The sequence below is a fragment of the Artibeus jamaicensis genome, unplaced genomic scaffold (assembly GCF_021234435.1).
Source record: "Artibeus jamaicensis isolate MK-2021 breed Jamaican fruit bat unplaced genomic scaffold, CSHL_Jam_final contig_1015, whole genome shotgun sequence".
NCBI classification, from domain to species: domain Eukaryota; kingdom Metazoa; phylum Chordata; class Mammalia; order Chiroptera; family Phyllostomidae; genus Artibeus; species Artibeus jamaicensis.
In genome coordinates, this window is record NW_026521194.1 from 14,082,410 (window position 1) to 14,106,604 (window position 24,195).

Sequence of the window (24,195 nt, forward strand, 5' to 3'; positions counted from 1 at the left end):
TTAACTTCACATTCTTTTGCTGTGTTAGAAATTTTGTTTGGAAAAATCATTTTTATTACCAGCAGAATTAGATACTTCTATAAATTATAGCTCTAGGAAGAATCTTGATAATGCATTGGAGCTCTGTGTCTTTGTTGGGGAAAAATGGAAAGGAAAGCAAGAAAACCAGAGGGTAGAAAAAACATTATTTCTAGAATACTTAGAAATGAAATTCTAGGGAATGTACACCAGAGTTTTGTATACTTATGTTATTTTACTTAAATGTTAATCTCAGTAGATTTTTTTAGTTACCTAGATCTGAACTTATTCATTTCCTTGGAGAGGATTTATTTATTTGTTATTAATTAACTTCAACATTTTGGCAGTTAAAAAATTTGTTTTTGTTTGCTTGTTATGGCACTGCTCTTTTGAAAGAGAGTGTCAAGACAAACTGCAGGATGGTGAAACCAGTTAATTTGCTTTTTAAATGAATTCATGTTTAAAGATAAATATGTTTTAAAGACAGTCACAACCAAGGAATGGCATAATGTGATTATGTAAAGCATCTATGAGAATAACATTAAAGAATGCCAACTCACTTTCTGCCAAAACTGATCTTTCAACAGTGTTAAGCTTCAGGTTATTATATTATATTGAATAGTTTATGCTTTCTTTTTTATTGATTTTATTTTTACTTAAATTTAAGAGCTTTTTGAAGAAATCATATGCATGGAACCAATTACAGCCAATGAAATATATGTTTTTCACTGAGACATAATTACAAATGAGGCAAATGAATTACGTATATTAGAAATGCGCAATATGTGTTTGGAAGTTATCCAGAGAAATAGAGTAAAACATCCTTTTCTGTGAATATGTTTCTATGCATTCCACTTGGGTGGTATTTGCAATTTATTTCTGGGTATCCATCCAGCAATAATCTTCTCACTGCCTTTAAATTCATGGTGTTCCAAGAGTGTCTAATAACTATGATTAAGAATTTGTCACAATTGGTACAGTTTTTATCGATTTTTAAATGACTAATTTTTTCCTTGTATTTTTTAAATTTGCATCTTCTGCAGGTGCATAGGCTCAAGTATTGAAGACTGCATCGGCCTGATGGATAGGTACTTGGTGTGCTTGCTTCCCATGTTCTTCCTGGAGGCTCCATGTGTGAGCACTGGTGCATGAGTGTGCATGTCACTGTGAATGGAGAATGATGTTTTCTGTTCTGTAATTGCCTGCAGGTGTAGCGGTCCCACTAGTCATGACTGCATTTACTACCCTTGGACGGGCCATTCCACTTTACCACAACATGCTAGGTAACATCTACCATGTTTCCATTTTGTCGCTCGAATCCTTTCCCAATGGTCATGGGTGAAAAGTACTAACCGGTTGGGCGAAATTTGTAATATGGTAAATTGGGGAGATAGGAAGAGGCATTTAGCGCTTAACTTTTTTAAGCCACATTTCTTACCTCTCCTCACTTCATTGATTATGATTCTGGAATCCAGATTTGTTAATGTCATTATTTTCAATTTTGTACAATTAAGGAAAATTAACTAATTTTGAATTTTTTAGCTAGAGCTTTCACATCAAATATTTCATTCTTAATTCTGTAGATGATTTCAAATAATATATTTTTAAGAAAGAAATTTGCAAAAGTTGGTATATTTTTGTAAAATATTTGTTACTTGATTCAATTTTTGATTTTATATTATTTTGAACTATTATTTGTTATATGCCCAGGTAACAGAATTACCATGCACTAAAGGCAATATAGAAAATATTTTCTGCAGGTAAAAGTACGAGTTAGAACTTAAAAATTAAATATATTATGTCCATACAAAAACCTGAGTATGAATATAATGGCTTCATTCAAAATTACTGAAAACTAGAAATGAATTATTCAAGTGTTCTTCAACTGCGGTATATCCGTATATTGTAACACTACTCGGCAATGGAAAGAAAGTAATTGCTGACATACAATAAGCATGGATGGATCTAAAAACATGGTCATTGAAAGAAGCTGTAGTTAAAAGAATGCTTACTCTATGATTCCATTGATATGGCATTCTGAAAGAGGCAAAACTATAGGGACAGAACATCAACCAGTGTTCCCAAAGGTTGGGGAGGGAAGCATGAGGTTGACCACAAAAGGGTATGAGGAAATCTAGGAGAATAATAAAACATTTCTGTATCTTCATAATGGTAGTGGCTGCACAAATATATGCGCTTATCAAAAGTCATAGTTCAGTACATTAGAAAGGATGAATTTTACTGTATGTAAAGTATACCTTAATAATTTTGACTTTTAAAACTCATATTTAGAAAAATAGTAATTTTACAGTGTTATACAGAAATATTTTTAGCTTTGTTAATGAAACATTAATCACATATTTTGGAAGAGAAAAAGTTGTGCTAAATTACAATTAGGAAAATGAGAATTTTGGATGACATATATTTTTAATGTAATCCATTGTTTTGAAATATAACATAGGTAGTGTAAAAGTACATAAAATATAAGTGTTAATCTGAGTGAATTTCTTCAAAGGCAATACTTGTGTAACGATCAGGCAGATAAAGAAGAAACACAATAGTATCAGAACCAGAACCCCCTTGGGTCCCTCCTCAAGGGTATCCACTGTTCAAAACATTAACATCATGGATCACTGTCCCTGTTTTTGCATGTTATAGAAATTGCATCATTGTATGTCCTCTTTGCATCTGGCTTCTTTTCTAAATATTATAATTATGAGATTCATTGATGGCATTAAATTTAGTCCTACTTTTTAGACTGATGTGGTGATTTGCCTCTAAATATTTTTAAAGTAACCAAATAAGTTATAGGTATTAATAGTGTTATTTTTAATAAAATAAATAAATAAATTAAATTCTAAAAAGAAAGAAGATGGTAGAGTTACATGGTTTATACAACAGTGGTACTTTGACACTTGGGCAAAATCAAGACTAGTTAGCAACAGTTGTGTAGAACAAGGCCAACATTATTTTTAAAAAATCAACATACATTAAAAAGACAAAGAGTAGGAGAGGGAGGTCTGAATTGAATTTTTATAAGCCAAGGTCTGCTTTAGATTGGAATGGACCTATATTCATGAAATAATTTTCTTCATTGAGTCTTTGCTTGAGTCACTTTACTATGACTTTGAGGGCTGTTTTCATATTTGTTTTGGTAATTTCTTAAAATAATCATTCCAACCAAATAGTGAGAGGCAATATAGTATGGTGATTAAACATGCTCACTTTGGAGTTAGATTTTCCCAGATCAAAACCAGGCTCTCCTATTTTTAGATGTGTGACCTTGAATAAGTTCCTTAACTTATTTGAGCCTCACTTTCTTTATATATAAAATAGGAATGTTAATATAGTTCATAAATTGGTTGTGAAGATTGAAGGAGCCCATACAACAGTGCCTGGCTCAGATAAATCACTCAATGTATGTTATTTATCATTTCTCTATATATCAAGGATTTTACCTGTTGAGGATGGGGAAAACACCTGGAGGGGGAGGAGGGAAGTCACTCAAAGTCACCCAGGGAGTTTTGATATGCACCTACTCCCCTCTGATGGGTCCTTTGAAAAAATGGAAGTCTTGACTTATAAGAGACTATTCATAAGGTAGTTCAGAAATTACATGAATGTTTAGCTTGGACTCTGGAGGTGTGTTTATGACCATGGGGGATTTTGACATAGGCAGGTTGGATGAAAAGTGAAAGTAACAAGCATCTCTTTTGGGGGGTCCTTAATATTGCAGTAAATGTGTACCACTCTGAATGGGATGGGTGTGCAATTCCATTGAAAGCAGGGGACTAATCAAGTAATATTTCAAGTCATTTATCTTTTTATTAACCCATGATAGTTTCCTTAAAGCTTTTGTCTTAATTAATTGAAGTGGATCTTACATATCAGGACAAGGCATGATAAAAAATGATAGCTTTAATTTTCATGAACCAGGTTGTAACCGGGAGATTATTCAAATACCTTGTGTCCTTTTAGTCACAGAAAATTTCGTGGAGCAGGTCAATGTGGCCATTTTGAAATATTTACAGCTCATAATTCTTACTACCCCTTTATACAGTATTCTGTTTCTTAAGCCAGAAAGAAAAAAGATTGAAGACTTAAGTGAAAACAGGTAAAATGTTTCCAATCTTGATTGGCTTTCATTTTCTAATCAGTGTTATTTTTTCCCAAGCCTGCAATTTGTGAATTGGTTTGCCACATCCATCTACCTTTACAGGCTGCTACTGGAATTTCTTCCAGGAAGATTGGATAGTGCAGAACAGAATTATTTTTTTACCTGTAGCCTCCTAGAATATATTATTTATAATGAAAACAATGCTTGACATTTTAGAATATCTCCATGCTTTCCTTTTCTGAATTACATGCCTTCAAAATAGAATTTCTCTGATATTCTTCCTTTTTCATCAAGAATCTTATGAAGAAATATGTTCAGCAAGTTTTTAAAATTATTTTTGAATGCTATTCACTTTCCTTGCACAATGTTATTTTACCTAGACTCTAATAGAACAAAGTATTATATTCTGTTCTAATTTAGTTTCTTTGTCAAATATGCATCCAAGGCTTTTTATAATCTTGGTCTCTTATTTTATTAGAGCCTAAATTCATTAACCTCAGCAAACAAAGTCTCTATGGGTAAAAGATTTTTTTGTTAGCAATCCAAAATATAAACTAATATTTTTCTGAGTTTGTGTGAGAAATTATGAAAACTACTAGGTATAGTTTCAAGCATTCTTATTTGGCTTGTGCTCCAAGTCAATTAATCCAGATGCTTCACAACATGAAATACATCATGGATTCAGTTTAACTCTCCAAATCACATACGGGCAGATATTTAAAACGTTTTCCATTCCTCTCGCATTTTAATGCCTCATCTCACTTTTCCTGTGTGGCAGAGTGGTCATTACCTAGGAGTCACGTCACAGTTTGCCTATAGCAGCATGATCAGGTGTGACATATGAGGGAGATATGGGGATGTTCCTGGCACAGTGTCCACAAAAGGCACAATCTTTTTCCTTTGTTTGTTCCCCCCCCCAGAACTTAGTTCATAATTATATCCAAATCCAATGGCCACCATTGTCTGTCGATGGTTACCTTTGATGAACGGCAATTGTGTTAGGGTCCCTAAGTCCAATAAATAAAAGTACACAGGTGTTTTATTATGTCTATCTTTATAATCCATCACATTCCGTATATTAAATTTACTTTTGAATTAGAGTTTAAGGAGGTAAAGGAGAGTGTGAATTTTTTCTTTTTCAGCTGTGCTGTGTTCTATGCTTTCAGTAATCATAAAATACAAAAAATATCAAAGAATTATAAGACAGTAGCAAAACATCTCAAACCTCAGTTCTTAATTACTATTCATACAGTTAAAATGGTTACTCTAAATGAAAGTATTCGTGGCACAACATTATGTGAGTGTCCTTTATAATGATATCAAAATGCTCGCACATTTTTACTAAAGTTTTTAGAGGCCCCCAGAAACATTAATATTATATTCAAGCCCATTGGCTGTATAAATGTGACTAAAAGAAGCCATACTTAGAGTTGAAAATCAAAAGATATTTTGAAAAGCATTGACTTTAGGACTATACTAGAAAATCTGATAACATTACTGATGTTGATAAACTAGAGTTGAATGAGCCATAATGAATACTTTATAAAATTATTTCCCAGAATATCTTTCCATAGTATTGAAATGATAGTATTGTCTAATTATTAATTTCAGTACTGGGAAGATATCAAGACTGCTTATGCTTTGTTATCTTGAAATATCTTAGGCATCACTGAAATTCGTTACTGACAATCCAATGCCTTTTATTAAAAATAAAAGTGAAAGAATTGAAAGATATTTTGGAAACCTTTGCTTTTTTTTTAGATAGATATTACAGTTTTAAAAGTACTTTGCATGCACTATTCCAAGATTTAGCCTCTAGCATTTTTTATAAAGCATAATTTAGAATTGCTCCAGATTTTTATTAGTGTTTTAATAAATTGCAAATATTAAATTCCATTTCAAAATATTTCATTCCTAACAAATATATTTCCAAGGGCCATGCAAATTGTGACCAACTAAAATTATAAACCCTTTGTACACATCTGTGGAAGCTGAATATAGAGGTACTTCAACAATGTGCAGAGGAAGTGAAAAGTATCAGATATGACAAAATGAACAAGATAAATCCTAATACAGAAAACTCACCTGTGCTTTCCAAAGGAACGAGAATTAAACATGCTAAACAATTTATATGTGGGTATAAAAAACAACCTCGTTCTTGGCCCCTTACTAAAAATCTGACACAAAAGCCATCAGTAAACTACTGAGTCCTAAGGTAATTTCTTCTCATCTAGTCCACACCCAAATACTGTTGATAGAAAGACTTGTAACTAACATGCTATAAGATGTTGAGAGTCATCACCCATCGCATGTGTCTTTGATTTGATACCTGCTCCTGGTGTCCAGTCTTTAAAAGCAGGCTTAGCTTGTATGATTTCAATGTGTTATAGAAGGAGGAGGCAAAATAATTATGAAATAGTAAATATATTAAAGTAAACTGATCCATTTGAAGATATCAATGAATTAGCATCTAAAACTATGATATTTTTGTCCTCCAACAACCTGTTATGAAATTTAAAATAGCATAGATCTGGATTATATGTTTGGTGACTAAAGTGGTAAGGATTGAAAACACCTACACACAACAAGCTAGGTAAAGTGAAGAAAATGCTTAACCCCATGGAGGTCCTTGCTGATCTGAGTGATACAAACAAACCCTTCTCTTAAGTACTGTTACATGTATTGGGTGCACAGGTTCAGGGTCATGACTAGCTGCACATTTTTGTACATGACTAGTGTTGAGCCATAATGTTTAATCATTATATGTTTTGTATTACTATGTGATAAATTACCATAAATTTAGCAGCTTACAAAAACACAGCTCTATAGATAGATTTTAAGTATAGGTGTAGCAGGACTGGGCTCTCTCTTTAGATCTCACGAGGCTGAAGTCAAGGTGCTGACTGGTTTGTGTTCTCATCTGGAGCTCAGGGTCTTCCTCCAAGTCCATTCGGGTTGTTGGCAGGATCCAGGACCCTGCAGTTGCAGAACCGTGGCTCCTGTGTCATTGCTTACTCTTTGCCATATGCATGTCTTGCCCTGTAGCCTGTCCCATCTTGAAAGACAGCAGCACTAGATCCAATCCTTGTCATTCTTTGCATCTCTTTGCTTTTATTTCTCTGATGTCTAGAAAAAGATTTCAAGACTCATGTAATTAGACAAAGCTCACCCAATTGTCCCCCTCATCTTAAAGTCATGTGATTTGGGACCTTAATTATGACTGCAAAATTCTTTCACAGCAGCACCTACATTAGTGTTTGACTAACTGGGAGAAGGTATGTGTTTATACCAGGGGCTGGAATCCTGAGACCCATCTTAAAACTAATCCTAACACATCTAGCATGGTCACTTAAACAGGAGCATCATAGGAATAACTCTTAACAGTTCTTTATAGGAAGAAGGAATGTAGACTCAGTGTCAATTAGATATGTATGAGGTCAGATCTCTGCTTTGCTAAATATGAAGTAATTTTTGTAAATTGCTTAATTACCCTGAACCTATTACCAATTTCCTCATTTGTTAAATGGTAACAGTGATAATTACCTCAAGTCCTTATTGTGAATATTAAATGTGCTAATACAGTACACCTGATGTACATACATATACATTTTTTAAAGAGTGCCAAAGAAATGAGCTCTTAGCTAAATCTGAGGTTTCAGGAAAAAGTATTCTGGGAAAGAAATAAGAACTGGTATTTAGGTTTTTCCCTTGGTCCTTTCTCCTTTGCTATTTAGAAGAACTTGAATCTTGGGGCCATCTTTGAATTGTGCTTACCATGGAGACTTAAGCACGTAACATTTCTAATGGTGCCTTTTTCATTTTGTCTTGTCCTGCAAGGAAAGGCCTTCATTATTTTCTGTGTCTCGTGCAGCTTTGTCATAGATACACTTTTAAATCTCAGAGAAACATGCCTATCTTCAAATAATATATGTCTCGCTTGCCTCAAAAATGAACCAGAATTATGCAGTAAGGTACTGGAGCTAAAACCAGGGGGCCTTCTGTTTTGTATAAGTATATACTTACGTACTATAAGGTAAGGTCACAATATACACATTGACTTCAGGTGCTCAGTATTCCCCTTGTGAGCAGTAACCTACAGATATAAGTAAGATAAAATTGTCCCAATGTTAACACCTAATTCATGGCCTTTCTACTTATTTACCAGTGTAGTGAGTTTTGCCCAAGGATGCTCTAAACCTGCTCTGCTCAGTATGGTGTCCTCTAGGCACAGGTGGTAACTGAGCACTTCATATGTGCTTAAAACAAATTGAGATACACTATGATTGTAAAAGGATGGTGGGTTTTGAAGATATAGTATGAAAAAGGAATGCAAATGTCTCATTAAACTTTTGTTGTATTGATTACATGTTGAAAGGCTAGTACTTATGGTTATATTGGGTTAAACAAAATTTTATTCCAATGAAATGCATCTTTCTAAAATATGTTTACTAGAATCTTAAATAACGTATTGGCTTGCATTATGTCTCTGTTGGAGAGCATTGGTCTACAGTGGTCATCATGAAACTCTGAATAGTCTTGCCAATGACAACCTTTTCCTCATGCACAGCTATGCAATAATATAGAGAACTTTTAATAAATATCCAAAAGGCTGAAATAAAAATTAAATAAATTATAAGTCCTGATACTTTTTTTGCTTCCCCACCTCGGAGATCTCAGACTTTGATTACAGAATGTCATGTCTGGATGGAGATGCCGTAAACCTGTTTCCTATGGATGGTATTTCCATAACAGGTTTACACCTGAGATTGGTGGAGGGAGTGATTTTGCAAATTCACAGAAAGGTGTCTATTTTGTCATCTTCAGTAGGTGACAGATGGGATGAGTCAGCCAGAGCCAAAGAAAAACAGCTGCTTACCAAAGCCCATTGCCTGTACCTGTACATTACTATGCCCACACAGATTTTATAAATGTCCACAAACGAAAATTAAAATACAGTAATTTGAGTCCACATTTCAAATCTCTGATATTGTTGACTCTTTAAGTTCAACATTATTCAAAGATTTGAAATTATATTGTGCAGACTCTCTTAAAATTGTGTTTTGTAGCCAATATGTCTATTAAAATAGTGTTTCAATTTTTGTATGTCACAAGTGAACAACAGTATACAGACAGATTTAAGTATAGGTCAAAGTCTCTTTTGTTAGTTTTCTACATATATATGCATGTGTAGTCATAAGAGAATGAAAATTATTTTTTCATTTAACTTAAGTACACATTTTATTAAACACTAAGTGTCTTTTTCTTTATATTTCCTATTTAACTAAAGGAATCTAATTAACTGGGACCCCCTTCTGTGATGAGGTTGTATGAAATGATGTGAGATATTAACTCAAATCGCACTCCCCATGCTTTTTTCTTATTACCACAGCACATTTCCTAGCTAATCATTCTTTCACAAACATACAGTTACTTTTCCATACTATGTGTGTAGGCAGAAGCTAAATCATGGAGAGCACCATGATTTACCAATGGAATTCCTCCCAGTGATTTTATTCTCTGCTACCATCCACCTTCAAACCCAAAGTGATATAATTTCCTTGTAATTTGATAGTAACTTGGTACTGAAGAATGAATAATAAGGAAAGGAAAATGCACTGCCAAGGAGCTCTGAGTGTATTGTGGCCTTTTCAGTTTTCGCGGCATTCTGTTCCCCTGCCCAGCATAAAGCATCCCATATGCTTAAGTCATTTATGGAATAATTATAGTCACTTTTAGTAGAGTGAAAATAAACAATAGCAAAAACATCTTTCAATAGAAAGTTTATGTGTTGGGAGGGAAAAATTTTAAATAAAGCAAAGTCTACTTTCAAAGATATTTTTTCCCCTTTGAACCTCTAGATCTAAAGGAATCTAATTAATCTAAAGTTCAAATTCCAAGTTCAAATCCTGTAGTGAATAGCTAACTTATTCTACACACCAGGAAATAAAGGACCAGCAAAAAAATCTCAATGCCAGTTCTTGTTTCTTTCTCGTAATAGTGTTGCTTTTCCAAAATCTTATCAGATTTAGCCAGAAGCTTGTTTTTGCCATTCTTTTAAAAAATTGTGGTATGTACCTATGAGTTGCAACAAATTATCACATTTATTTTTATTATTTTATCTTTGTAGTTATTTCAGGGTTTTCTTATTTGTTATTGTTGACGGTATTGCAGATGTCGCCATTCCCCTTCTTTGCCCCCCTTCTCCCATTTCCCTCAGGCCATCACCCCACTGTTGTCTGATTCCATGGGTTATACATATATGTTCTTTGGCTAATCCCTTCACCTTCTTTTATTCTTTCCCCCTTCCCTGTCCCCTTTGACAGCTGTCAGTCTGTTCCATGCATTCATGTCTCTGTTTCTATTTTATTTTTTCAGTTTATTTTGTTCATAAGATTCCACATATAAGTGAGATCATATGGTATTTGTCTTTTTATGACTAGCTTACTTCATGTAGCATAATCTCCAGTTCTATCCATGCTGTCACAATAGGTAAGGCTCCCTTCTTTTTACGGCTGCACAGTATTCCATCCTGTAAGTGTATAGCTTTTTAATCCACTTATCTACTGATGGGCACATGGACTGTTTCCAGCACTTGGCTACAATAAATAATGCTGCTGTGAACATAGGAGAGGATATATTCTTTCAAATTGGTGTTTCAGGATTCTTAGGATATGTTCCCAGAAGTGGGATCACTGGGTCAAAAACCGGTTCCATTTTTAATTTATGAATAGCACAGGAAATAGTTACTACCATTACCACTTTACTAATGGGGGGACAGGTTCAGAGTAATTAAGCAACTTATAAAAATCACTGAGCTAGTAGGTGGCGGAGCAAAGATCCGAGCTCATGTGTGTCTGATTCTAAAGACCACATTTCTTCCTTTCAGACAGGCTGGTTACCAAGCTGAACAGTTAAGAGGTATTTCTATGATGACAATGATTGAATATTACAGCCTACTTAAAAAATTTCACCCATTGACTTTCCCTTAGCCCTAAAGTTCTTTTATCTATTGAGCCTTCCTCCAATGCATGGAATTTCACAATGCTTGTCCCCACGTGTTTTAGTCAAATGGGACATCTGCATTGCTGAGCTGGGATAGGGTGGTACTTCTCGAGATCTAAGCATAGGTCCCTGCATATTGGAACACAGTGTAAATAAACATTTACATTTTTATATTTTTAATATATCAGTGAGTCATCTAAGACATTCAGAGTAAACAGACTCAGATTTTTTATCTTTCCTACAGCAGCACATTTTATAAATTCTATGGTAAAATGCTATGGTAAAATTATTGCAGTTTTGTATGAGAACTACAGGCTGGCACTCAATCCACTAAGCCACACCAGCCAGGGCTCTTTTTAAATGACATGTAAAATGAGAGCATCATTTTAGTCTAGAGGAGGGGACGCAAGATTGAGAATTTAAAGAAAGATATTTGATAGTCCATCAAAGAGAGAAGGACTTCACTTAGAAATGTAGTAGTATTCCTATGCAGGTGCTGGGGGTCCATTTGAGATTGATAGTTACAAATTAGAACGATCCCAGTTAGCATTGTTGTATTTTATTCAGTTATAGTATGATTGCTTAGTGGTAGGCATGGGAACGGGAGAACTGGTTTTACCCAAGATTTAAGTTTTCCTAGGTGAGTACTTAAACAAGGAAGTAGACAGCAATGAGTTGAAGATATATTTAAAAATGATAATAGCAAAGGGCTATAAAAGCTAAGTTGAGTAATGAGGGAAATTGGCTCAAAAATGAGACTGAAGTACAGTGAAAACATGGTAGGGTCAAAGGCCTACATTTCCGAATAACAACCAGTTGTTAAAGAAGTGCTACCAGAGCAGGGAACTGAAAGGAACAGAGCTGCTAGTTTGAAAGTAGGGTATTTGAACTAAAGATTCTGAAGGAGGTATGGTTACTGGTAATATAAATGTTTAGGATAGGAAATGAAAGTGGGTAGCTGCAAGCAACTATTGGAAGTGAATAAGCAGGGGTTTGGGAAGCCAGGAAGTTGAATGGAGATGGAGAGAAGTGGGAAGATGCAAAAGAAATTTAGAATTTAATATTTATTCCTGAGCTTGGTGATTAACTGGATATGAAGAAACTAAGAGAAGAAACTATTAATAACTATTCCTGGTGCTGACTTTCAAAATTAAACAGATTTTCTAACATTAACTGGGATTGACACAATAGAAAGGTATTAAACTCAATATTAATTTATTTTTGGATGTGTTGGATTTGGGGTGATTTTCCCAGATCCAGTGATGTTAAAAGTACAGATATGGAAGTCTCTCTATGTGCAGACATGGCATAAAAATGAATAGAAAATATGGAAACACAGAAAGCCAACTGGTGATGTTCTTTAAGGAATTTGCATTTGAAGGAGAGCAGAGAGTGGGGGAAATGGTTGGAGAGTGAATAATATCAAGAGAAAGAGATTTTGAAGATGGATGAAATGTGAGTCTTGCTTGGAAGATCTTGTAGAAACTGAAGAGTTGGAGATAAAGGGAAGAAAAGGGATCATCACTTACAGTAGTTTCCTGCAAAAGTCAGAAGAATTAGGAGGCAGTGGAAATGTGCAAGGATTAGACTTGGAGATAAAAAGAAATCACTGCATCACCATTTCATCAGAAGAGAAGAAGCAGAGGAAACAAAGATGCAGATAGATGGCTAGGCAAGGGCTGAGGGAGTTTCTGTTTAATGTTTATGGTCTCTCTGAAGTTGTAGCCAAAGTCATGTTGCCAAAAAGGAGGAGGGTGTGTCTGGTATCTATACATATGTGAAAGAGGTGACAGTCTGGAATATTAAATTCAAACATAAACTGTGCTAATTTTTGCATTTAAAATGTTCTGTCACTAATTCCCAAATCATCAATAATTTGTTACTCTACATGTATCAAACTGAAGGTCACTGTATTTTATTTTTGCATGGATTATAATAGGTTGTGATTTGGTATCAGTGACTCTGGACTCATTAAATAGAAGATTGTTAAATATTTAATCAGAATCTAACAGCATCCCATATGCATTATGAGAAATTAACAGACATTAATACCTGTAGTGTTAATTGCAAATCCTGATATATAACAATGATTCTAAATTACATTTATTACTAAAAGCATCAGCAATTGTGCAATTGTTCAGGAATAAAGCATTAGTATATCAAAAATCATACTGAATATTTTTTTCTATCTAAAAGTGCTCTTAAGTAAGGAATTATAATGAAGAGCACCTTACAAATGGAATATCTCAGGCTTTTGATTTTACTGTTGTAACTAATTTTATCCTCAAGCACAGATTATTATCTTGGCAGTTTGTGCCATATGCCTTTGTTTTGAATCTAAAGGTAGAATTTGTTATCCTGATGGGTAAAGCTCACCAGCTGTAATTTAGCTATTTCTTCTTCTTCCTTTATTTTAAGATTATTTTCTTTAATGTATTTTTAAGAAATTTAAGTTAGAAACATAATACATGTGCATGAACTGTAAATGGATGTGTTTACGTATGTTTGTTTTTCCTTCCCCACATTTATCCATATACTAAACTATATACAATAATAAAAGTTTTTGTTTATGGAAAAGATGGAAATATACTCCACACATTCTTCAGCAATTTTCTTTACTCACTGAATAGTATATTATGGACAGCCATCTGGATTATTATAACTCCTTTGTACAGTTGATTGGTTTTACTATTGATGTACCCCCAACTCTCTTTTGAAAAATATACAGGCTAGCCCTGGCCGGAGGGGTTCAGTGGACTGAGCAGGAACCTGCTGCCCCCACTGGTTTGGTTCCTGGTTGAGGCACTTTCCTGGACTGCAGGTCAGGTCCCCAGTTGGGGGTATGAGAGAGGAAACCAATAGACATTTATCTCCCTCTTTTTTTCCCCCTTCCTTTCTCTCTGAAAATAAATAAATAAAATATTTTTTGAAAAAGAAATGACAGGCTACTCCTAATTGTATGTATTTTCATGTGTGTACCTGTCATAAAAATATGTTTAGACCTGGCTGGTGTGTCTCAGTGGATAGAGCACCAGCCTGTGAACCAAAGGGTCACTGGGTTGATTCCCAGTCAGGGCACGTGCCTGGGTTTCGGGCCAGGTCCCCAGTGGGGGCCCTTGAGAGGCAACCACACTTTGATGTTTTTCTCCCTCCCTTCCCCTCTCTCTAAAAATCAATGAATAAAATCTTTAAAAATATATGTTTAGCTAGGTATCAATAATAATACATGGAAAATATTCTATTACAGTATTCAAATTTGTTAATTATTATTCAAAAATTCAAATAGGAAATACTTTAAAAATGATAGAACTTAAAACATTTGAGTTAAAAACACTTTGCCCTGGCTGGTGTAGCTCAGTGGATTGAGCACAGGCCTGCGAACCAGACAATCGCGGTTCAATTCCCAGTCGGTTCCCCAGGACCCGGCAACCATAAGATGTTTCTCTCCCTCTCTCCTTCCCTTCCCCTCTAAAGATAAATAAATAAAATCTTAAAAAAAAAACATGAGTTATAGTCTTATTTATATACATATTTATAATTTAACATATATGTATGATTTTATAACAAATTACTTTTTTAAAAGATTTTTAAAATTTATTTATTTATTTATTTATTTATTTATTTATTAGAAAGAGGAAGGGAAGGAAAGGAGAGAAATATCAATGTATGGTTGCCTCTCGTGTGTTCCCTGCCAGGAAGTGGCCTGCAACCCAGGAACGTGCCCCTGACTGGGAAGTGGGAAGCGAACTGCGATTCTGTGGTTCACAGGCCCGCGCTCGATCCACTGAGCTACACCAGCCAGGGCCACAAATTAGTTTTTATACCTGTCTAAAATTAAATGAGTCCCATCAAAGTATGGCTGAAGATTTTTCACCACAAGTTACCACCAGGGATATGTGACTCGGAAATTCCTTCTAATGAGTTCATTGTTTTCTTTGCGGTGCCATCAGTCGTGTTACAGAGAAGACTTCATGGACTTAAAAAAAGAAGTTTAATTAACCTTCTTTGAAAGCGTGTTCATTTTTAATTAGTTTTAAGTAAACCTAGGTGGATGGACATATATGCATCTATGTATCTCTAATGTTTTGACGATTCATAGGAATACTATATAGTTCTGAAATAGTAAGTAAAACTTAAAAGATAACTTAGTGAGTTATAGTGATGCCTAAACTTTTAGTAAAATGCTAACTACAGTGCTTAGAAGGACTCCTTTCCCCCTCCCTCCTCTCCTCTCCTCCTCTCCCTTCTGCCTCCCTCCCCTTCCCCCCTCCCCTCTCTTTCTCCCCTCTACCCCTCCATCTCCCTTTTTCCTCCTCCTCCTCCTCCTTCTCCTTCTCCTCCTCCTTCTCCTTCTCCTCCTCCTCTCTCACTTACTACAATGGCATTATCTGATGAGGAAGAGTAACTGGACTGAATTTTACAAGTGGGTACCCATTGCATACCATCTTAAATTTATAATTGTGTTATTCAGATTGTTTTATTTTTTATTGTTGTTGGCTTTTTGATAATAACTAAAGTACTAATATACTTAGTGGCCCCAACATGTACTCAAGAAGAGATGATAATGTTCTCCAACAACCAACACAGTGCTAGAGAGTGAAAAAGTTTGGGCCTATTAATTGTTCTCTCTTGTTCTACTTGCCCTAAGAAAACTTGAAATTGTGCACAAGCTCAGCTGGCATTGTTGCGACTAAAAATAAACTATTTGCCTAGGTAACATCCCAGAGAGAAAAATAAAGATAGTAATGTGAAAAATAAAATGACTGCAGAAAAGGAGGTTTGTAGATATTCCCAGTCTGGTTATTTAAAGGAATTAATATGTCCATTTTATACTACTTTTAAATTATGTCCTTAATGACCCCTTACAAAACAAAGAAATGTAAACATTATCTTCTGGATGTCTGAAGCAATTCATACCATCAAATATGCCCTGTAAGTAGTATATGTAATTTCAATAACAGAAAAATAATAGACAAAGAACTGACTGAAAAATGTATATGCTAGCTAAGAAGAGAAACTTGTTCACATAGATGTGTTTTTCCTTCTCCCTGTAAATGAATTCTTCTGCATGCAAATGAAATGGTTTCAGCCAAAGTAGGAAGTTTTCCACTATGATATTATTTCAGTGTCATTTTAATTGACATAGGTTTTTATTTCTTTCTTTGTTTACATCAGGGGTATCAAACTCATTTTCCCTGGGCGTCACATCAGCCTTGCCTTCAAAGGGCTGAAATAATTTTAGGACTGTGTAAATGTAAATACTCCTTAACTGTTAAGGACTTGAAATTACATTCGGCCCTCTGATGATATTGCAGACATTGCTTTGATGGTAATATCTCTACTGAAATACTTTGTGACACTGTGTTAAATAATATGTAACATTTACATATTGAAAAATATTGGGAAAAAGTTTATTTAGCACAAGAAAAAATCAAGAAACATTCAAACTTGCTTAGGAAGAGAGAACATATGCTGAAAGTCATTTGCTTCAGCACTTATGCTTCTAGTCATATTTAAAATAGTAATAGAGGAATCTCAAATCCTAATCAAAGGATAGAGACACACTAACACCCTAGGTCTTATCAAGTAAAAACTGTAACTGTCAACTGAGGTCTACATCAGATTCTGACCCAGATCACAGTCAGATGCTCAACAGGAAAATATGTGTCATATTTATAGAACAAGTGGAATTCTGGGTCAGAATAAGCACAATTTAGAGGAGAAAAAATTCTGTTAATGTGGCTCTCCTTGCCCTAGGCAGTAACCCTTAACATGTCTTCTTGGGATTTGTGTTTCCCAGTGTTTCAACGTTGCAAAATCTGCTCTGCTCTGGGAAAGACTGAATGGAGAGGCAGCACAGGGCACTGTCACCCGCATGAATACTGCTTTCCTTTGTTGAGGGAATTATATATTTTTAAAGCCCCCCAAATTCTCTAACTTGTAGTATCACTGGGAAAACAAATAAACTGAAGCTAAATGAGAACAGTGCCACTTAAGAACTCTAATAAGGGCATAAAGAATTTAAGAAACTTAAACCACATTGAACATAGCAATGCAGATAAAACTACAGTCTGTTGAGAATCACAGCAGTAAGATATAAGTAAATATAAAATCAAAGAGTCTTAAAACTCATAAATAAATGTATATGCATTTCTATTCTCTGCTATCAAATATAGGTGTTGAAGACAAATCTGATGAATTTATATTTATCAACTTAAAAATAATTCTAGTGAATCATTTTCAGGAAGACAGATGGCATATATAGCTAAAATATTAATGGACTTAAGATTCTAATATGTAAAACATTAGCATTACCATTTATGTTTGATCTTATCCTGGTATATTAACTATCTCAGAATCTATTTATATTTAAGTATGGAGGTTATAAGATCTATATTGCCTAGTTATTGTGAAAATATACAATGCATGTAAAATTTTTCATTTAAAATATACAAGTATTATTAGAGTGGAAAGTCTACATTCAATCTACTTAAATAATTTGAATTTAAGGATGGGATATAGGACCAAATAAATGTCTGATTACCTCTGGAAGGGAATGTTTTTTTATTAGCATAGAAAATTTTTGACATTGTCATTTCTGTTGGATTGTTTCCCATTGAAAATGAAGTGAATTGGTAGTGACACTACAGGTTCTATAAAATCCATAAGTACCTTGACCTTGATGTCAGTCAAATCCTATGTTCTTGTTATATGAACTTGCTATGTTTAAACTGTTTACATAATTAATATAATATTGAAAGTGTCATTTCCAAAGTTATATTTTCTATCTTAGTTGACAAGTGATTGCAAGAAGTTTTTTTTTAGAATTTTATTTATTTATTTTTTGAAAGAGGGGAAGGGAGGGAGAAAGAAAGGGAAAGAAACATCAGTGTGTGGTTGCCTCTTGCATACCCCCTACTGGGGACCTGGCCTGCAACCTAGACATGTGTCCCAAATGGAAACTGAACCAGTGACCCTCTCTCTGGTTTGCATGCTGTCACTCAATCTACTGAGCCACACCAGTCAGGGAGCAAGAAGTTTTTAAATAAAGAATGAACATATTTTTGATCAACAACAGTTTTTTCATTGCAAGAGCAAATTAAGAGACATGGAGTACATTGCCAAAAATACATTTATCCTCTGGTTTATGCTAGACTCATGCTTTTGTCTGATGACTGCTATACAATGTTTAGAAGTAAAATAAGGTAGAGGTTGATAGCCAATGTTAATCATAGTAAATATATATATAAGATTATGACAAACATGACATCTGATTCTAATTTATGAACCATTCATTTTAGTTATGTGTATATAAATAGATTTTATATCTATCTATTATAATAGTAATTAATTAACTTTCCCATCATTTGAAACTTCCTAATACTAAGACCCTCTGATTTACACATACACACACACACTGTATAAAGACTTGTTACCTTTGGGTACCTTAGATTCTCTAAATTGGGCTAACAGTAGGATTAATATGTATGAACAAAGGCCAACATGAGTGCTTTTGGGAGTGAATAAGTACTATTGATACTTACATTGGCACAGACTGAGACTGTCCTGGTCAAAGTGAGGTGTATGATTCTCAGAGACTTATGGGTTTTTATTTAATGACACTACTACGCAGGATCTAGAGGCAAATTCATAAAATTCTAGAAATTTAAGAATGATTAGGTAGTTCCCAGCTGTGTTGATGTTTTATTACCTTAGGTAAAGAATATATTCATGTATATATAGACTGAGTTATTTGACAGAGGTGCCAATAACTACTTAGAAGCAGACCAATAGTTAAAACTCAGGTTGGTCTGACTTCAAAGAATCTTGTAATACCATATGCCTCTCTAAGGGGAAAAAATAGATATCAAAGTTTAACACAAAATTATAATGTTAGAAGTACTGTTTTGCCATCTTCTGTGACTTGAAAAGTTTATGATGCACAAACTTTGTTAAAATCGTCTGACTAGCCTATTGTTTTTGTTTGTTATCTCCTGTGTAAATTTAAAATAACAGTTCAGTTAAGACTTTAGTACCCATTGATAAACAGTGAAACAACTGTAAGTCTGGACCAATGAATCCTGAAGAAACACCTTCATATTGTTCAGTTTAATTTACAAACTTATAATAGTGGAACTCTCTGGTTTAAATTATACCATCAGTGTGTTATAGGACTTCAAGTTGTTTCCTTTATCTTTAATTAAAAATTATTACATATTCAAGAAATTAAAAATAGTATACCTATATTATTCATTTTAAATTATTTTATTTGGTGATATACCTATGAAAGACTCTACTAGACTTAGCATTCTTTGCAATGACTACATTATTCAGAATATCAGTTTCACTGAATTTATAAGTTTAAAGAAAATACCACTGTAAATTTTTGTAGGATAGTCTACCCTTGGTATTCGGTAAAAAAAAAATGGTATACTAGAATAATTTTAGAACCATCTCAGTTTTAATCATAAATTATATTGACTTTACTACATTTTTTCCTGATGTGATACCTAGAAGGAAGCAGATCAATGAAGAACTATATTTGGCTATTTCTAAAATCAAGTTTCATGTTTTCTCTTATATTTTATATCCTTCAGGATTAGTGTGGCTCAAATACAGTAATGAACAATAAGGATATTATTATAATAGTAATATAGTTTTGGGAGACAGAATTCTTTTATATGTAACTATTTAAGCAATAGAATGTAAAACATTGTGATGTCTCTGAACTTCTGAATGAAATTATGAAAATCAAATTCTATATTTTCAAATAATTTATCCAAGGTCATTTGAGATTTAGAATTCTTATATTGGTTTCTATGAATAGTGGGAGGATATCAGTTTCATTATTTTTTTTTATTTTTTTATTTTACTTAGTTATTTCAAGTACAGTTTTTTGTCTATTTCTCCCAAACCAGCCCCCCCATGCTCCCCACCTCCCTCCCATTTCCACCCCCCTTAGTTCTCATCCCTGTGTCCTTCCTATTTGTTCTTCCGAATCCCTCCCCTTTATTCCCCTTAAATTTCCTTCCCTCTCCCCTCTGGTCACTGTCCTCTTGTTCTCTATTTCAGTGTCTTTGTTTTTTTTCTGCGTGCTTGTTTGTTTTGTTGTTTAGCTTCCTGTTAAAGGTGAGATCATATGGTATTTGTCTTTCAGCACCTGGCCTATTTCACTCAGCATAATGCTTTCCAGTTCCATCCATGTTGTTGCAAAGGGTAGGAGCTCCTTATGTACCACAATTGTTTGATCCATTCATTTACCGATGGGCACCTAGGTTGCTTCCAACTCTTGGCTATTGTAAATTGTGCTGCTATGAACATTGTGGTGCATAGGTTCTTTGAAATTGATGTTTTAGGATTCTTAGGATATAATCCTAGCAATGGAATTGCTGGGTCAAAAGGCAGGTCGATTTTTATTTTTCTGAGAAAATTCCATACTGTTTTCCATAATGGTTATGCCAGTCTGCAATCCCACCAACAGTGGACTAAGGACCCCTTTTCCCCACAACCTCTCCAACATTTGTTGTTTGTTGTTCTGTTTGTGATAGCCATCCTGACCGGTGTAAAGTGGTATCTCATTGTGGTTTTAATTTGCATCTCTCTGATAGCTAACGATATTGAGCATATCTTCATTATTCTGCTTATACTTTTTTGTGTTTCATAATTCTTTGTTTTATAGTACATAATCTGTAAGTTGTGTTTTAGATTCACCACCCCAAGTCAAGTCTCCTTTCATCGCCATTTATCCCTCTACTGCTCATACCCCCTGTTTCCTCTGGCAATCACCATATTGTCTGTCTATGAGGGCTTTTTTGTTTGTTTTGTTTTGCTTAATCCCTTAATCAGTAACAGGAGGATATCTGTTTCATTAAATTATTTTCAAATCACAGAGAAAGGTCAACAATCAATTAATTCTAGCCTTTTCATCGAAACTTGGACTTGACACTTGAAGTGTCCAATCTTTTGTACTTTAGTGGGTTCCACCCATTTTTCACGGGCAGGACAGTGACAACAAACAAACAGTACTGTTATCGATAAGGGATCACAGACCATTCTATGTCTTTTGGTTGCACCCTCATAGTCTCATTCACAATGTCGTAGCCTCTGAGAGCTTCCTCTACTCACCTCTGGAAGAGTAAGAGGAAATGCTTTTAGAAACATTGCTTAGCTGGCAGCAGCCAGTGTGAGATTAGTGGGGATACATAGCATTTTGAAGAAGCTACTTAAGTAGCTGTATCCTCTTTATCGGAAGGGTTCTCACAAACAGTGAAGTATGAACTCTCAGGAAAAAATGAACATCTACCACATTTTATACTTACAAATATCTAAAAGTCATCAAAATTGGGGGAACTAGGAAATGTGTAAGTAGTATTAACTTTTCAGATTAGCTTGATTTTGTGAATCATGATGTTAATGTTATGACACAGTGGTAATTAAATGTCTCAGGCACAGTAAACTAGTATGAATAGATTATATATGCAAAAGTACTTAGATTATGAAAGCAGACTGGAAATATTAAAATAAAAAAATTAATTGAAAAAAACTGAGTAAACATTCAAGAAGAAGGAAAAGAAAGCAAGGCTATTATTATTAAGATAAACTTTGGGGCAATGATTTTTGTTTTATTTTTTGTTTTTTGTAAATTTAATAAACTTTTGTTTTAAAAAAGAAATAAATGCAGAAAATTAGAAAATGTCCATGAGTAAAACTACAAAAATAAAACACCATAGTTTTACTATTCAGAGATAACTACTGTTTAGTGTTTCATTGCATATTAACCTAAGTCTTTTATGCATACACGTGTGCAAGTGCACACATCACCTGCACAGACACACTCACCTTTTCCCTAATCGAGATCCTACTGTTTGTAATCCAATCTGTCCAATTTCTGGTCCACATATTCCCATGTTAGTAAATTTTCATCACATCTACTACCTAATTCCTGTTCAAATTTCCAAGTTTCCTCAAAAACATCTGTACAGCTAGTCTGCACAAACCAGAATTCAATCCAGAATTGCATTTCACATCTGTATTTTTTTAACTATTAAATTTTCTTAATAAAGATCAATACTTTTTCCATCATATAATATTCACTTCTTAAAGAGAACATTCAAGTAGCTTTATAGAGTTCCCCCCCCTTCTAGATTTCACAGGTTGCTTCCTTATGGTTAATGATTTGTTTTTATTTCAAGAATTAATTCTGCCAAATATGAAAAATGTGGCCTTTCAAAGTGTCCAAGAAAATACTTCTGTGTGAACTTTAAATGTAGAAGCTCACTTTTTACTTCTTCAGGTTATTGCTACTTCTTCTATTTCTGTAGAGTAGTAAGGAAAGAAAAAAAAGGTAAAGAAATGTAAATCAACCAAGGAACTGCTGAGAAAATAAAAAATAAATGCTAAGGAGAAAGAATATAGCAGTGACTCTCTGTTGAGATTTTGAACATTTTATTTTTTATTGCCATGACAAAGCTGAGTAGTAATGACATGGAAGTTGATATTCAGCAGAATTAGATGAAAAGAGTAGAGACACACAGGTCTTATTTTGTTCTGTTGTTAGCAGTCTTTCTTAAAATGAAAAATAAAAGAAACAAAAACCAAGTAGAGCATTTTCTTAAAATTTACAGTGGTAATGGCATATATCTTTATAAATACACAGCACTTATTTTTCAAAATTAGAAGAGTAAGTCCAGAGTTATTTAAAATCTAGAATTAATAAATGTTGGGCATTATTCTCAATCATACATAAATACTTTACAATTAAAAATTGGGCTTAAGAAACAAAAATTCAATGTTTTCATTACAGTGGCTTTCAGGGGCATGGTGGGCACATGAGTCAAAAATTATGCCTTGAGTTGAAAACTTAAAATATTTACTGAAATATATATGTAACTGGCATGCTCAAAAATATGACCTTACACAAGCCAAAGCACATCGCAACAGGGAGTTTGTATCCACACCATAGTTTAATTTTCTCAGCATAGCTTTTTATATCTTTAGAAATTTTATTTAGGAAAATCTAGTTGAATTATAGGCACATTTCAGTATACTATGGTACTTTCAACTGTCAGAAAACAGCCATTAGGATAAACTAGTTTGTAAGGATTTTGTACAGTTTTATATGACAATATAAAAAGTCATAATCTTTGAAAGATATGTCTTCATATATAGAAAACATTACACAATTTTTTTATAGAGCTCTTTAAAATTTTAAAGTTTTTATTTAGGATCATCTGCTATCATTATTTCTGATCTATCTTTAAGCAAAGTTTATTTTGCAAGAGCAAGACATGTTTTTCTAAAAGAATGCAGCTGTAGAGAGTAGATTCTTCTACAAATAGAAATATAAGATATAAAATATTTACTATGGAAAGTGTAAGTTTTCAGGAAATTCTTTTCTGGTTTTGATGTGTATCATGGCTTCATGGTCAAATATATATTAGGTAACACCTATGAATTCTACCCCAGGTTATTTCTGTAGCATATGATATTAATGTATTTCAGGGCTTTGACTAGAGAAAACTCATAGATACTACTGTAGTCTACAACTTGAAGTTACAACCACAACTATGTGGTTTGGAGCAAGGAAAGTTTTTATCTTAAAAAGCAATAAAAATGATCGGTTCCAAGACTCTATCTTAGCTAATAATGTTAGAATAAAAATTTCTGTTCAGTCTCTTTCTAATCCTTTTTAGTACTATAAACACCCTTTTAACATAACACCTAATTTGTAAACCTTTCACGGGCATATGATGCTTAGGCACACTTTTGATAATAATGTGTCCTCCTGTCATTGTAACTCTGACCCCATTTTTTTATCTTTCTCCTGCCATGGAAGCTGCCCTTGCAAGAGTTTGAAATAGCACATCTGTCAATCCATCCCTGTTATTGGACCTTCATATTCTGGAGGTGTGGGGCTCGGTGTGTGTCTAGAACTCTCATTTTGGCTTAAAAACAGTGGTTCTCAACTGTTAGTTATTTTGATAGACATTTGGCACTCTCTAAGGACATTGTCACCACTGGAGGACAGAAGTGCTACTGGCATCTGGCAGATGGAGGTC

At 34.1% G+C, this 24,195-nt stretch overlaps 1 protein-coding gene across 4 annotated transcripts in view; it reads left to right on the top strand.

Annotated features, from left to right (window-relative positions):
* ERBB4 (erb-b2 receptor tyrosine kinase 4) overlaps positions 1–24,195 on the top strand; it is a 995,253-nt gene that overhangs the window by 754,761 nt on the left and 216,297 nt on the right. For 3 of the 4 annotated variants that reach the window (XM_053672598.1, XM_053672619.1, XM_053672656.1), the window contains exon 16: positions 1,227–1,301. In XM_053672598.1, coding sequence (XP_053528573.1) covers positions 1,227–1,301 — 75 coding nt within the window. Of the gene's footprint in view, positions 1–1,061; positions 1,107–1,226; positions 1,302–24,195 lie in introns of all 4 variants that reach the window. The other variant, XM_053672642.1, reaches the window with a different exon arrangement.